Below are 15,805 nucleotides of genomic sequence, written 5' to 3' on the forward strand. Positions count from 1 at the left end.
AAAATGCATTGGCACTTGGTTATTCAGTTGTTTGTTGTCATGTTTTAGGGACCTCATTTTTGTTCATTTAATGGGTTTTTGAGTGAGACTCAGTTTTGTGCCACTGCACTGGAGTTTGTCTGTTATTCTGCATGTGCGTTGTGTGAAATGGGAATATGGAGATGACACAGAGAGGAAAAAGGGCATTTCTGGCAGCACTCCAGTCTCTTTGCAAAAAAAAAAAAAAAAAAGGGATGCACAGTTAGGCCAACAGGAAACCAGGACATTTTGATTTGGATCTGAGTTGTGGGAAATCACCATTCCTGCCTTGCAGTACCCATGTATCCAACAACAGCTGTGGGGTATAGTGCCTTTAAGAAAATCAGATAAGACAAGACTATGACTATTAGTCAAAATGCTTACTAATACACCCGGCGATTAATGTTACACCTTAAGATGAAATTAGATACTTTGTCAGGAAAAAACAATAAACAAATGAATAATAAAAGACAAACTGTTGCCATTGGGAGTTTGATTCAACCTCCAAGAAAGTCAATACAGCTAGCGGAAACCATAAAACTGTAGAATTTCACAGAGAGCCATAAAAAAGTGTATTCCTGTTAAACTTGTAATACAAGAGCAATCTGATGTCTCTGCAATAGACCACAGTTTACTTCCTGAACACTTTACCGGAGCTTGTTTTTGTTCTATTGTGTTATAGATTTCATGGTGAAAATATTTCCTGGAAAGCAAGGAATTGTTAAGTGTGACCATATTATTCCTTAGAGGGAACCTCATGGGGAGGTTTCATCATAGCTAGGGGGTCATACACCATTTACAGAGAAAGGACTCCTGTGAATGACGAAGCAGTGCTTTTCTTCTTTGCAGTTCAGGAATCATAAGATTTAACTGCATCTCAAAGGACTTGACACCGCCATCGCCACTGAAATCAGGTTAGATTTAATTTACTGTGTTGTAAAAGAGCAATAAAATTGCAGTTCACCCGTGAAGTTACTAGGGTTATTTAATGACAAATACACATTAGTTATCTGAATAAAAAAAAAAACATTAACCTGTGGATAAGCAAATCAACCTTTTGCACTGCCTGAATTGAATTGAGGTTGACGTGACCCATGGTTCAATACCTGCTAGTGCAGCGCATTATATAAAGAAACCACTTCGATATGAGGAATAGGACGCACTAGAGTTCTGTAATTCACAAAGGTCCGTCCCCTGACACCCTCAACCATGCAGTGTCACCGGGGAGAGGGAGCCAAGGAAATCACTTAACCAGTGAAAAATGGACTCAGGAGAGGTGCTATGCTCTGGTTCATCTCAGCGTATTAATGGAGCCACAACCTCCACTCACTTTTTCATAGCTGAAGGTGAAGCATTATTCTGCCTCAACATGCATGTTTAGTAATAAATGGTGCTGATAACATACTGGCTCGCTGAAGTAGTTACATTTTTCTTCTATGGTAAGCTAAATGAATATCTTGTATCAAGAAAATAATAAACATCCCTCTATTTGTGGCATGTATTATGATCATGTGAGTGAATGTGTGAACCGGCTGCAGAGTAGGGCGATGCAACTTCTTTCGTAAAGGTTTCAGAATACATTTACAGAGCCTGATTGTTTTTCATTACAAGAGTAATACAAATACAAATATACCCTAAGTCAAACCTAAGCCTAAAATAATTTAACCTTATTAATCTCAGCAGGCGCCTCTCTGCCAGAGTGTAGAACTCAAATCAGCCTTCACAGTCAGATGTACAAGAGTGTACAGACACCAAAGGTAAAATAAGAGTGAAAATAATGCTGGTAGACACAAGCCAACACACACACACACACAAACACACACACACACACACACACACACACACACACACACACACACACACACACACACACATATATATCTGTTGGCCTGCATGTAAAACATTCCCCCTCAGAGGAGGAAAAGCCTTGTGTAAGCAGATCCGATTGGCCCTTATATAAAATGAAGAAATATGGGCAGAGTGTAGCTCCCTGACGAGCCGCTGAAAGTCTGTGACATGAAGCTGAGTCTGGGGACCAATCATGCATTCCAGTCGAGGAATGCCAAGAGCCCCGGATCTCAGCCTCATGTTGAGACACGGCTCCACCCCTGCGATATAAAGGGCGAATATCTTGTCGCTCATGCAACATAGCAACCCAGCCTTAAAACGCTTTCGTCAACGACTCTGTTATCCCATATAACTCATATGCATGAAACATATTTAAAATGTATCTCTCCCTTGAGATAGGGGCTTAAACAAAACACTTCTGCATAGATGCATCAGTTCCAAATGCCTCCTTAATGGCTGAATAATCCTCATTTATAAGGCCAATGGAGGTTGTTACATGGCTTGGAGCAGCACTTAAACTCTATGAACTGGTGAATAGTTGCGTTTAAGTAGCGGCTGTGGCCATGCAGCTTAATGTACCATACTTGGGCCTGCTCCTTACCTTCTGGCTTTTACATTGGCTGTATAATAGTCCAAGACATCTATATAGGACTTGATAACATCCGTGAGGCATAGCTTCAAATACTGATGTGTTTTTCAGTACAATATATCCTGCCAACGCACAGTTCTCATATTTTGACCCAATGACTAAGTCTTTCATTAAAGGCCTGAGAGAAAATAAAAACTCAGTGTGTTTGAAAAAAATAGGAACATTTTTTTCACATGGTACAAAACCTGGTGATTCAAAATCAGTGCTTCCCCTATTTGTCTCTTTTTTTCCTACAGTTTTACAACACCAGTGGGCCTCGTTCATGCTCCTCTATGGACTCTGTGGTGAACTGTATAAATTCATTTATCCTGCTTTGGGGGAAACAGCTTCCTCCTGTTTTATATTAACATGAACCCTAAACCTGTCGTTATATATTGTATGTATTAGTCTGAACTTTGGCTTACGTTTTCCCCCTCCGGTTCTTTCGTGATGGAGAATACGAGACTGGCAAGCTTTCTAAGCACAGCTGTGGGTCTATATTGCTGCTATCGCTCTCCCTCAGTTTCCCCTGTGTGGGATGGCCTCTGACCTCAGTGAAAATCCTACAGGGGCTAAACGGGACTGTTAATGTTCACTAGTGATGTACAGCTGTGCTTCATTCAAGGTGGTTTGTCTTTGGTCTGTGCACCATTAGCACATGTAAATGAAACATTGCTAAACGGTTTTTAAATTGCATCATATTCATGTGTTTTTGCTCAGGGAGTGAATTCTGAATCAAAAGCATCAGAGCAGCATAAATAATCTATTAGGATCTCTTCATTGGTTAATTTAATTTTTCTTCAACGTTTTTATTCAATAGACTCAGACTAGTGATTATATTAAACACTCTGCTCACTCTGGACCGTAACTTATGATAATTTTCATCATCAATTATTATTGTCTATTGATTATTTTGTCTACAGAATGCTGGGCCATGACAAGTTTTGAGAATCCATGTTTTAGTCTTAAAATTGGAAATACAACAGTCCACACCTCCAACATTCTCAATTTCTAACGATTGGAAACAGAGATAAGGAGCAAATACTCATTTTTGAGTTGGAGTTGGAACTGTTTGGGAAATGTTTAGAGGGAAAAAAATGACAACTCAAAGGATTAATTCATTCATTCATTAGCCATACTGCTTATCATTTCTTCAAGGATTAACTAATTACCAAATTTTTTGTCAGGAGATTTTCTGTTCATCCATAGATATCGATCAAACCACAATTTTTTTTTCAGCAAATAGTGTATTTGTTTTACTCAGTTTTATTTTACCATAGTGAGTGCCAGAAATATCTCAATTGCTTTTAACTATTTTTAAAGGGTATTTCCTCGCTGTCCTGTGAAAATCACGTATCTTCAAAACATCATCTTTTCATGAGTTAAAGGCCAATTCAGAGCTTTCTGCATGCGTCCACACGCAGCCCAAAATGAATGACAGTGTGAACTGTATGCACTACAAGCACGCCAACTGTGCAGGTGCTAGTAAAGCAGTTTGGACAATTGTGTGTGTTGTCTGTACGTGCTGTATTGCACATCCTTGGTCCTATTCTCATTAAGTGTTTTTGCAGTTTTTTTTGTTGTTTTTTTCAGCCAAATCCAACAAAGGGAGCTGTTTTTTTTTCTTCTTGCCGGTGTGAGTTGGCCGTCCTGTTTTCTAGTGAGCATGTGTGGAACACATTTGTGTTACACAGACCCCCAATTGTAGTACAGATAGAAGCACTTGTGCATAGTCTGTATTGAGGCATGAACAGAGCTCAATAAATAAACAGACCTGTTCTCAGCCTTGTGACAATTCATATTTTGGGTAATCCAGTGGGTTTTTTATATGGTTTATTTATCTAATGATGTAGGAGACTCAACCCATACAAAACCCCTTAATCCAGCAGTTTTATTTGGAAAAATTCAAAATCACCAAATTTGGAGATGCATGGTTTTCTTTGGACAGCATATGTACGTCTCTGCGTGACTTACACCTTAGCAAACATTACATGAATTTGCCTGATGCAGTAATACCTGCTGAGACTTTATGTAGGTTAAAACAAGCTCTAAGTGGCACTGCTGAGCAGATTTTGCAAATACTACAGTATTTGCCCCAGGTCTTGTTAAAGTGCCACAGATTGGCATGTGTGCCTGGTGTGTCCTGTATTTTTTTCTGTGCTCCAGTGGCCATGACAGCCCAGGTAACCCATCTCACAGCAGAATAAGCCAGCCTGTCAGCAGATTCAGCCCTGTGTTTTCTGGACCCTGTTGATACCCAATACATAATGCCACACCAGGAAGCCCATTGCCAGCCCGTAATCCAAGCATCTTATCAAACCAATCAGCACTTTTCCAGCGAGAACACTTTTCAACCGTGACAGAAGGTGGTTTCACAACATCTGGTGCTCGGGGAGAGAAAAGGGGAGGGAGAAAGTGAGTTTGGGTGAAAAGAAAGTGTGAGAACAATCTTGATGGTGGTATGGAGATTTTAGATCAACACCACATCCTGCTTTCTCCTTCAATACAGGTCAGTGAGCGGGCAGTCAGTTGTCAATGCCTGCCCGCGGCAGAGTGGAGGCTGCTTGCAGTTACGCTTGTGATATTCTTGTCCGTAACATTTGTCACTGCACTCCCTCACAGTTTCTGTCTTCTTCTCTGTCTCTCACCTGTGCTAACCTCTTTCTTTTCCCTGTTCCCTCTTTCCATTTCCCTCCTCCACTTTGATCCTGACCTTTCTTCCCATCAGCCTAGTGCAGCGGTGAGAGGTTACCACAACAGTAAGGCAGCAGCCGTGACTTCAGGCCTTGGCTCCAGTTGGACCACTGGTAGCAGTGGTGGTCAAGGGGCCTGGAGTGGCCCCTCCTTCACCCATGCAAGTCTACAGCATTACCTGTCCCACCAACAACACCCGCATCACCACCATCAGTCCACACACACAAGCTACGCCTACTGCCCGGCCCACACAGCTGTGAGTACGACAGATTTCTTCTATTGTCTTGTTAAATGATGTTTCACTCTCTTCCGGCTTGTTTGTTGCTCTCATCTCTAAGAATTCTTCTCTGCTCTCACTCCCTTGCTTCTCATTTCTAATCACTCTCTCTCCGGTTATCCATTAATGGCTGTCACTATCAGGGAAGCTCTTATGCACCCAGCAAATTCTCTTCCTTCAACTCCCTCTCCTCTCACCCCTCCCTTCTGTATCTCTTCCCTTTAATCTTTCCCTCTTTCCCACACTCTTTCCTTTCAAGCCCTCATAGTGTGTATCACTTCCTCTCACTATTTCTTCCTCCCTCCCCCCGCTTTATCTCTTCCTTTCACCCTCTCTCGCTCCCTCTCTTCTCTGCAACTTAATTTGTTTTCTTTCATCCATCCTCTGCATCGACAGTGCAATGAGAGACTAATTGAGGTAGAGACACTTTTGGACAGCTTCCCTTGTCATTATCCTTGGAATTAATTGCTGCTCTGCAATCCGTTTGATTTGACTTTATTGGTGCGATCTGGTTTTCTAATGTAACGTTCGGGGTGTGACTGGAACTCAGGCACGAGCCAAATTGAGGAATTTCATTATCGTCATGTTGAGGTCACAGTCACGAAGCTGGAAACAAAGATTTGGCGGGTTTTTATATCTCGGTATTTCTTCCTTTAATAATTGTATTTACAAGGCTTCACACCAAATCATTCTGTCTTATTTTCCATTACCAAACTCAGATATTCTCTCATCTTACATACACACTACTTAAATTCCCTGCTGTCTATTTGCCAACATGTTGAGACTCCCCTGAAGCGCTTACATGCAACGGGTGAAGAAATTGGATTGGATTTAGATACGATAATCATCACTGTGCGCTGGCTCCTGGTTGCACACAGCATTCCTTTTATGTTATTCCTGTGATATCAAGGTACACATTCATTCAGACTTAGTTGCTTTTCAGTGGAGGGGGAAGGAAATTGTCTTTGAGTGCTCGAGCTGTTGTGTGTGCATCATTTTGTTACAGCATTCCAGTGATAATCACTGTTTTCACTTGTTTTACACAGTTGTCAGCGTCACTAAAGAACACCACCATTACCACTGTCATTGCTTATACCACCACCACCCAATACAAAGAGGAGCGGGGCCGTTGTACACAAACAGGAAGCAGAAACAGAGAGCATTCCACAAGACAGACATAAACGCTGTGGTTCTAGTTGTGGTGGGGCTCTGTCACATTTGTCTTTCTCACAAAGTTTTTGGAAACATCAAGGTCCTTTCCGTTCTGTCTCCGCCATCAACATCCACACACAGAGGACCCAGGAGTGACCCATGGATCTTTTTTTAAGCTGGGCTGGTTTTTTTTTTTTCCAGAGTTGGACTAACACGAAGCCGCCTCTGACAAAACATGGTCATTGGTTTTCTGAGCAGCAAAAAAAAATCTATAATCAGACTAAAAGATGCTCAGCTGTACTCTCTCCAGAGAAACAGTAGTTGTGTACAAGAGTATTGAACCTCGATATTCTTTTTGTAACCACTGACAATTATCCACACCACCCAGTACTGAAAACTGTCAAGTACTAAAATGAGTCAGTGATCATGACTTAAATGTTAATTTCGTAAATTCTAGACTGCATTTTATTTAAGTAATGTTCTTGTATGGCTGCTTGTGTTTAGACAACAACTCAAGTCTGCCACAACACTCACATCGCATACTCTTCTCATAGTTCAATGTACTGTACATCCAATGAACCATTTTGATATTCATGCCATCAGTCCCTACTGCCACACCGCTCACCTCAAAGCTCTTGCATCACTTGCTGCTGCGGTTCCCGCTCATCATATTCTTAGAGTGGATAGTATTATGAAATTTGAACAGGTTTATAAAGTAACTGAAATAAAAACCTATAATTGATGACTTCTCATCTGGTTAGCCTGCGATGTAACTACAGATGTGTGACACATTAAAGGAAAAAGCCGAAAAATTAATGGAGAAACAGGATGACAATGCCCCCATCCATAGGGAACGAGGGGTGAGTATGTAAATGATGTGAGTCATTTGCTGTGGCCTTCACTCGTCTGCGTATAGTCTGAATAAAAAAATGAGTCCACTTGCAATGGGCGGATCTGTCTTTGTATTGCATCACTGTTTGTAATACGTTTCCTAAGTCTGAGACATTCCAGGAAATACACATGTGGTGCATCACAAAGCCAGCAGACAAAAGCTTGATAGTGTTAAAAAAAAAAAAAAAAAAAAAAATCCCTGAATGAATTTGAAACAGACACACTCTGGAAACAATGCACAAATTCACAACAGACACACCTCTGTCTTGTTTTCTTCCTCTCTGTTGTCCTGTGTGTATTTTTGTTTTTGAGGGATGTTGGTAGGCCACACTTCTCACAGTACTTGCCTAACCCATCTTGGTTACAGATCACTATAGGGTTATCAAACACTTGCCCTCATGTTGACCCTCTATGCTCAAACTGCAGCAGATTCTGCTGGCTTTAACTGGCCTGTTTTCATGGGACAGTGGGGACGGTTGTTTTCTTTTCAGCAGTTTTCATTTCGCCCCTGCAGAAAGCAATTTCTCCCCCACTATCATGTCTTCGTCCTGGGCTGTTACAAGTCAACACTTTGGCCTCAAGGAGGATTCACGGTGCCTAGAGATGGCTAATCCCGAAGCTAAGAGTAAACAAAGGCTTGGTTTCGGCCTTTGAGTCTGCCTTGTGCATTTTTGCAGTTTTTCATTTGCAAATACAAACTGCATACGAAACAGAAATTCCCACACTTCACAAAGAATCTAAAGCAACTCCCACCTCTCTCTTTTTGCAGTCTCAAACACCCTCCCCTTCTACTCCTCCCCTTGTCATTTTATTGCTTCCATAAATGCTATTATAATTTCAGAAATATTAGATACAAAATGCCCGACAGAAAGGGAAGAAAAACAGAACTGATAGCTCAGCATGTGTCTGTCTTCTCGGCTGAGAGAGGTGAGTAAATAAAGGAAAAAAGAAAAGCAAGCGAGGATCCAGCAGAGATCAAGAAGCTTTGCCTCCAGTGGGTTTGTAATTACAATGGAAGCAGATACATTTCCACTCTTAATATGGTGGGATGAAGATCCCTCAGGGAGGAAGGTGGTATGACAAAACAGCAGAGGAGAAAGTCACGTAGAAGTCAGGAGATGTGACTAGAAAGAGAGTCACAGAGAGAGATTGTGTTGCTTCTTGTAAATATGCAATGCTAACTCCTACCAAATTTTACATACTACAGATTTGCCTTGCTAAATACATTTTTGTTTAAAGATAATTGCTGCCTGGATTTTGTTTACTGGCAACGTTTTTGTTAGCTCAACAGCTATTGGCTGGATCGTCATGAAATTTTTTACAAAAATTGTCAATCACCAGGAAAAAAAAATCATTGACTTTGCTCTACTGCCACCATGAGGTTGACTTGGCTTCTGGTGCTTGGAGTTCAGTGAAATGTCTTGAAAACTATTGGATGATTTGCCATAAAATTTGGTACAGATATCCCAATGACTTTGATGGCTGTAAAGACTGCTATAGCCTTGACTGTGACTAAGCCTCGTGTTATAGATTTTCTGGTCTCTGGAGAATTGATCACAAGCGCAGTGGCAAAGAAAACGAAACATTCTGTGTAGATACTTTCCAGTAATTGGTGTGACAGAGTCCATTTATGGCTGATAGCAATAATGGTGGACATACAGTCTCAGGTAAAGCAAACTCATTGTGAAATGAGTTTCCACTCAGCCAACAGAGTTTTGCTCTTGGGATATTTGATATGCAGCTTCCAGCTTTGAGAAATTTTCTCTCTACATATCTGGACCCCCGCTGAATGTATATAGCACTTTTTAATTTCCTCTCTTCTGTCATTTTTATTGCTATTCATTTTCACATTACAAATATTCTTTCTTTCCCAAAAGCATACTTTTAATGAGCTACTTCTTTGCAGTGTATATGGCAGAGCAGACAACCCCATAGCAAATATTCAGAATTTGACTAGTAGTCATTGTAGTTCTTGATTGCTTTTGTCTATTTTCTTTGTTTTTCTGGGAGTGCACATAGCGAATGGTCCATCTCAGTGTTAGTTATATAGTTTTGTTTTTGAGAAGGGTTTTAAATAGTGAAGAAGAAAAATGCTTCACCTCTTGGAAAACTAATTTGGGTTAGACAGATACTCCAGCTTCATCGATCTTGTCATCAGTATGAAGTTCTTAACTTGCAAACTTAAGGTTTGTAACAAATGATTTTTGTGTGAATATTTCACTTTCATTTCTTTTCAAGTTATGTAACAGAATACGAACACTGCTCCACATTCTCTCCCCAACAACTAGTTTGTTTCCACTGCCATCGGCAAAGGTGTGCTTCCTTTCCCTTGATCTACCTGCACTGTGCTTGCCGAACATCCTAACCCTCATTTTGACTGGGATTGCTATAGAGGTAATCAGACAGGTCTTTGTGTGAGTAACCATTTCCTCCAGGGGCTCAGAAAAACTGAATTGGGTGATGGTGGGAGTGATGGCTGTGTAGTGGTTTAACCTCAGCATTAAATCTTGGATTGACTGACAAGAGATAAAGTGAAAGAGGTAATTCTCTCTGCCGACCTCGACATCTAAAGATGAGATGTTCTTGAGCAAGCCACCTCCTTGTGACTCTGCCATGTGTTTGACTGCACAAGTCAGTGAGACATGAGCATATGTTCTTAGTCAACTTTCTTTGCTTCTATAAACACATTTTTTTTAACTGAACCCCAGAGCTGTTTCATTTATGATGGTATGCCTCCTCTGTCAACAGATTATCTCCAAAGTGCTTAATATCCAGATGTTTCCAACAATGCTTCAATCATCTTCGTCTCCTCAGTCCAGATATTACTCATGTGTGTGATAGTATTTCATTATTTTGCATATAAGTTGTGCTTGGGAATCACTGTCTTGCATTTGTCCTGCCTTAAAACCTGTAGTGGACTATTTATCTGTATACAGCTAGGAGGAATTGCATTACCAGTGTGGTGTACGTCAGCTAATTGCGTCCATGTAGTGTGCTTATGACCAATTTAATCGGCGCTCATGCAGATGTGTGTGTGTGTGTTTGTGTTGTTGGTCCTCTGGTCTTGTTGAGACAAGATATATGTGGAGAGTCTGGGGATGAATTCTGAACTCAAGGGCCACCCCGCATTGCGTCTATGTACTGCTGCAGAGTTCATCTCTCTTCATAACATACAGATAGAGACACACACCTACACACGTGCTGCAGAGCACCAAACTAGCTTTTCTCTCCTGTAGGATTACAAATACTCCTCTGCTTGGGAACTGGTGCAAGAACTGTTGGCCGGCTGACTCTTTCCATATGTTATCCTTTACTTCTTTATGGGGAACTTTTTGTCTTATCAGGCATAGATAACAAGCCACATTTTTCTCCTAATGAAAACATTTGAATGGGTTATCATCTGAGGACACGGACATCCCTGTGAAACCTTCAATTTAATCTGGAGGTGTCACCCAAGTAAACTCTGGTTGTTACCTCATTAAACTTGCCAAGCACACCCTGGCCAATCACTTACACAATACAACCCTGCTCGTAGGGATTCCCAGCACATCTTCAGATTCACAAGGCCTGAAGACAAAGGGAAGAGGCAGAGAAAATAAGTGATAATCAGAGAGAGAGAGGAATAGACAGAAATAACAAACAAGACAGAAAGTGAAAGACAAAAATTAGCTAAATATTATTTTCAAATGCTGATTGCAAAGTGCTGCTCCGCTGTGTCCTTTTATAGTACAAGCAACCAAAGCAAGGTTTAATAATGGGAGCATTTGTTTGTTTAGTAAAGTAAATTAACAACATGAATGAAAAATATCACATTTTTCCATTCATTACATATTCATCAGGTGTTGATGTGACATACCTCCATCCTACCAACTCACCTTTTGATCTGTTTCTCTTTGTGAGGCTCAGGCTCTGGCACAACCCTTGGTGTTGTGATTTGCTTAATTAGCCATAACTCACAAACACCCATTTACGCAGGCTGACAGATGACACAGTCAGTTAGCTGAATGAATGGCCTGCCTGCTGGCAGCGAGTGAGGGCTCGTCCGCTGGCTGATGGCCTGTACAAGGAAACTGAGTCGAAGCTAGTTATCTGTGAATCGCGCCGGAATGGAAAACGGTCAGACCATTCAGAGTGAAGACGGTATGATAGAAGGAAAGTAGGGAGTGACGGGGCAGCATGGATGTTGTGGACAAACCATAACCATGAGAAAAGTTCCAATTGATATTTTATTTCTGATGAATTCTTCAAAGAAATACTCCATCCAAGAGAAGATTAGTTTTTGAATTCCCGATTGCAGAAGCAGCAGATGCCTTTGTGTACTGTACATGTGTGGTGCGGCTGCGAGAGCCTCGTTGAAGCTTTGTGATGAAATACATTAGCTTACATTTTAGAGTCTGAGTCTCTTTCATCAGCCCTTGAATGAAGAGCATTGCTCATTCCCCAAATACTGCAATGATTCATCTTTGCCATGAGCTAGAATGGGCTTTGTCTCAGTAATTAATTTAGCTCTCGGGACAGCAGTTGGAATGAGTCGTGTCTTCAAGGCCTAATTAAAAGAAGATTGTCAAACATATTCTAGGTCACACAGCTCAGAATCTCCAACCATTTAGGAGGGATTTTTAGGCACCCGCCACCTCGTCCTTCATGGACCATTTTGCTGGCTGATAAAATGTGGGTTACAGAGTGAAAACAAATGGTTTTATTTGCTTTGTTGATTTCTTCAGGCATCACTTGAACATAGAGACACTTAATGTTTTGTTTATTATTGCTTGCTTGAGTCAATAACTCAATCCATTTATGGCCTGGTGCCTTGCATGTCTTTGTCTCTGTCTGAAGATGGTTTGTTTAAAATTGCTAAGAAATTTCCCAACCCTTTTTTGTGGAAAACAGCCACACATTGAACTTCCTGTATGAATACCTTAGGTTTAGGATCACTTTCTCTAAAACTCAGATATTGGCACCACATTCATCCTAACATATCAGCTGTAGTATTCATTTTATTGAACCAGTCAGGCCGACAGACTGACAGGCAGGAAGTGTCTATCTTATCTGTCCTCATAATGAGAATCAATGACTTTAGTTACAGGCACAGAATGGCTCTAACAGTACACACACTTACACACACACGTACACACAGTCTGAACAATTAAGCGCGAGCTGTCGGGCTTAGTGCCTGGGTCCATTGTAAGCGCTCTAAACCTGTTAGACTGTGACAGACCATTAAAAGGCTGCCAAGGCCTCCTTAATTTGCTTTAACAGTGCACACTGAAGCAGAGTGACTGAGTGCCGTGAGTGTGTCTCTGTGTACGAACCTTCATTTACTTCTTATGACACTCCTTTGCTAACCATCCCCACCGCCTCCACAGAAACACACACACACACACACACACACACACACACACACACACACACACACACACACACGCAAACAGTTTGAGTACAGTATCAACACGTAGTCCCTACAATACTTCAGCTTCCATTTCCATTTTAGAATTATCATATAATGGCCATTTTCTGTTTATGTAAGCAAATGCATCAAACCATTAAGACCACTGCCAACACTGTTTTCTGAGTCAGATTATTTTTTGGAAATTATTGGGAACATAATGTAAACAACAGTAATTATCTTGGCATTAGAAGGTATTGCTAAAATAAATTGAAGTTGGTATCCCAAGTGCTTGTTGGTTTATATATTGTTAATATAACCATGCCAATTCTGTAGTATTGTAAAATACAGAACCTTCACGTTTGTCATCATCATCGTAAAAGTTGTCTGTACTCTATTAAGAAATGTTGATCAGTTTTCGGGCTACAGCTGTCCTGGTTGACAGTGACAGTGAAATCTGGGAAAAACTGCCAGGGAAGTGGAAATTACATGTTTCACACCTTAATTGTATTTTCATGCACTGAAAACAACAGCATAAGCCCAGTAGATCACACTTGTCTAACTGGTGTTTTTCCAGCTTCTGTTGTATTTCAGTCGAATAAATTACTTTTTTTTCCACAGAACCTTAAACTGCCATTTTGACTGTAATGCAAATGCAATATTACATATTTTGGCTGAGGCAAGTCATAGAAGTGATGACCAAAAGGCCAAACAGCAAATATGAGACTCAGGTCCAGGTTGTAAAAACAAAGAATTTCCCTGTTGAATATTGTTGCAGCTGACTGGATTCCAACCAAACTAACATGGTCATGATGACAAAGCACTTTGTTTGTTTATAGGGAAACCTTGTGCGCAACACCAGTCAAGTTTTCCAGCTGTTATTTAAAGTTACATCATTCACAGTCTCAGTGTTTCTGAAATTAAAGCATAGAGAAAATAAAAATTTGGAGATTTTAAAAACAAAGAATCATGCGATCTTCTTATTGTACTAAATTTAATCTACATGTTTTCCTCATTCAGCAGCCAGACATACTTGTGACTTGATTTCCTCCTAATATTGTTGGATGGTACACAGTGGAAGAAGTTCCCACAAATGTGTTGCACTTGCAGGTTGCTGTGATTTCACCTTCTGTCCAGTTCATCCCAACCAGCTCCAATGGGTTAGAGTCTGGAGACTGTGCTGCTCTTCCATCATGTGAAGCCACCATCTGGTTCTGTTCTTCTGTTCTGGGTCATTATCTTTCTGTAGGACAATCCCCTGACCAACCAGTCTGTCTTCCTTTGTTACTTCCCCTTTTCTCGCCATTCTGATAGCAACATACAGTGCTACTTCCTGCAGCACAGTATTGTCCCAATAATACCTCAGAGGGTGTAGTAACACAGTTTGTTCCAACACTGCCTTTGTACAGACAGAGAGTTGGTCAACAAAATCAAAAGTTGTCGCACAGAACCTTCAAGGCTTCATTTACTTTCATTTCTGCTGGAAAGCTGCAAGTTAAACAACTTATTAAGCCATGTTTTCTCTTAAACATACATGATTTTTTTAGTTTTTGGTGACCTAAACCTTTTTATTCTTCAGATTGGGCAGTTTACTGCTTACATTTGGACCATTGAAGGTTTTTCACTGAACTGCTGAAATTTCAATAAAAACTGTAAAAACAGAGGTGTCTAAAACATTGGACCGGCAGTGTATTTGACACTTCTGAATGAATGCTTTTTGGGCGGATGTTTCACCTAGGAGGCATTTCCTGTCGTGACCAGAGCTTGGCGTTCTCCACCATTAGGAATTAAAGGCCCCGGCCACACAACCCTGAGTGCCAGACCACAGGAATATCCAGAATCTGACCGAGCTTCCAAGCCTCCACATGTTTCATTTCCTATTTCACAAGAGCGGGCGGTCCATGCAAATTCCTGGCTGTGGTATGCCACCAGTCTTCATTTAGCAGCGGTTCGTGGTTGATATTAGATGTTGGACACAATGGGAGATGTTAGAGTGTGGATTAGGAAGGGTGCTGGCAGATCTTACAGGGATTTAAATGGGTGTCTTCTCTTGTTCAGATCAGGTGGACTGTCATATTTACATGTCATTGCTGGCTTAGTGCTGTTTCTTGGCTGTGTTTAATGGCAAATTCGGAGCGTCTCATCTGTGAAATCGCTCTTCAGCAAATCAGTTTGCACCTGTTACTTTCTGTTCAGGTGATTAGTCAATGACAGGGTGGAGCAGGGGAACATAAATCACACATCCTGAGCTGTAGATGTGACCTTAATTCCTAATGTTTCACTCTGATCATGCCTTGGTTTTCTACACATACAGACACACACACACACACACACACACACACACACACACACACACACACACTGACATCCGTGCACAGATGGGTTTTCATATATGGATGCCTGGGGCTGTAGTATTGGCTTTAAAAACACCCATAACATCTGTAAAGCATTATGGCTGATTATACTGGTCCTTCAGTGCAATCATGCAATATGGGCATGAGCGATGGCTGAACATGAACCGTATGGGAAAGAAGGAGATGATGAGGCCTCTACGATTCTAATGAAGCCTTGAGGCCCATGGCTACATACACACAGGAACACACACCCTAACACATTAATTTCACAAAGTCATGCTTAGTAATTTATATACTAGTGAGGACCTTGCATCAATACCTTAACCCAAAACTCCACACAACTCCATGTGATGTACATTATATTTCTTGGTGCATTTTGTTCTTTGTTTGTATACATTTTTTATTTTTCACTCTTAAAAAGCAGATGTATCTCATTAGTCAATCACGCCGATCGACCCCTCTTGTTTAAGAGGCTGCGGTGTGAAACATTTCATTTGAACATCAGTTTTTGGTGTGAGTTCCACAGAATCAAAGAGAAAATGCCTCTCATTAGATTG

General features: G+C 40.9%; 1 protein-coding gene across 2 annotated transcripts in view; it reads left to right on the forward strand.

Moving 5' to 3' along the window:
- LOC111223252 (RNA-binding motif, single-stranded-interacting protein 3) overlaps positions 1 to 15,805 on the forward strand; it is a 270,217-nt gene that overhangs the window by 55,283 nt on the left and 199,129 nt on the right. The window contains exon 3 of one of the 2 annotated variants that reach the window (XM_022747322.1): positions 5,223 to 5,444. The exons of the other annotated variant lie outside the window; for it this stretch is intronic. Coding sequence (XP_022603043.1) covers positions 5,223 to 5,444 — 222 coding nt within the window. The remainder of the gene's footprint in view (positions 1 to 5,222; positions 5,445 to 15,805) is intronic. 2 annotated transcript variants of the gene reach the window in all.

This window comes from Seriola dumerili, unplaced genomic scaffold (assembly GCF_002260705.1).
Source record: "Seriola dumerili isolate Sdu_G_001 unplaced genomic scaffold, Sdu_1.0 BDQW01000110.1, whole genome shotgun sequence".
NCBI lineage: Eukaryota > Metazoa > Chordata > Actinopteri > Carangiformes > Carangidae > Seriola > Seriola dumerili.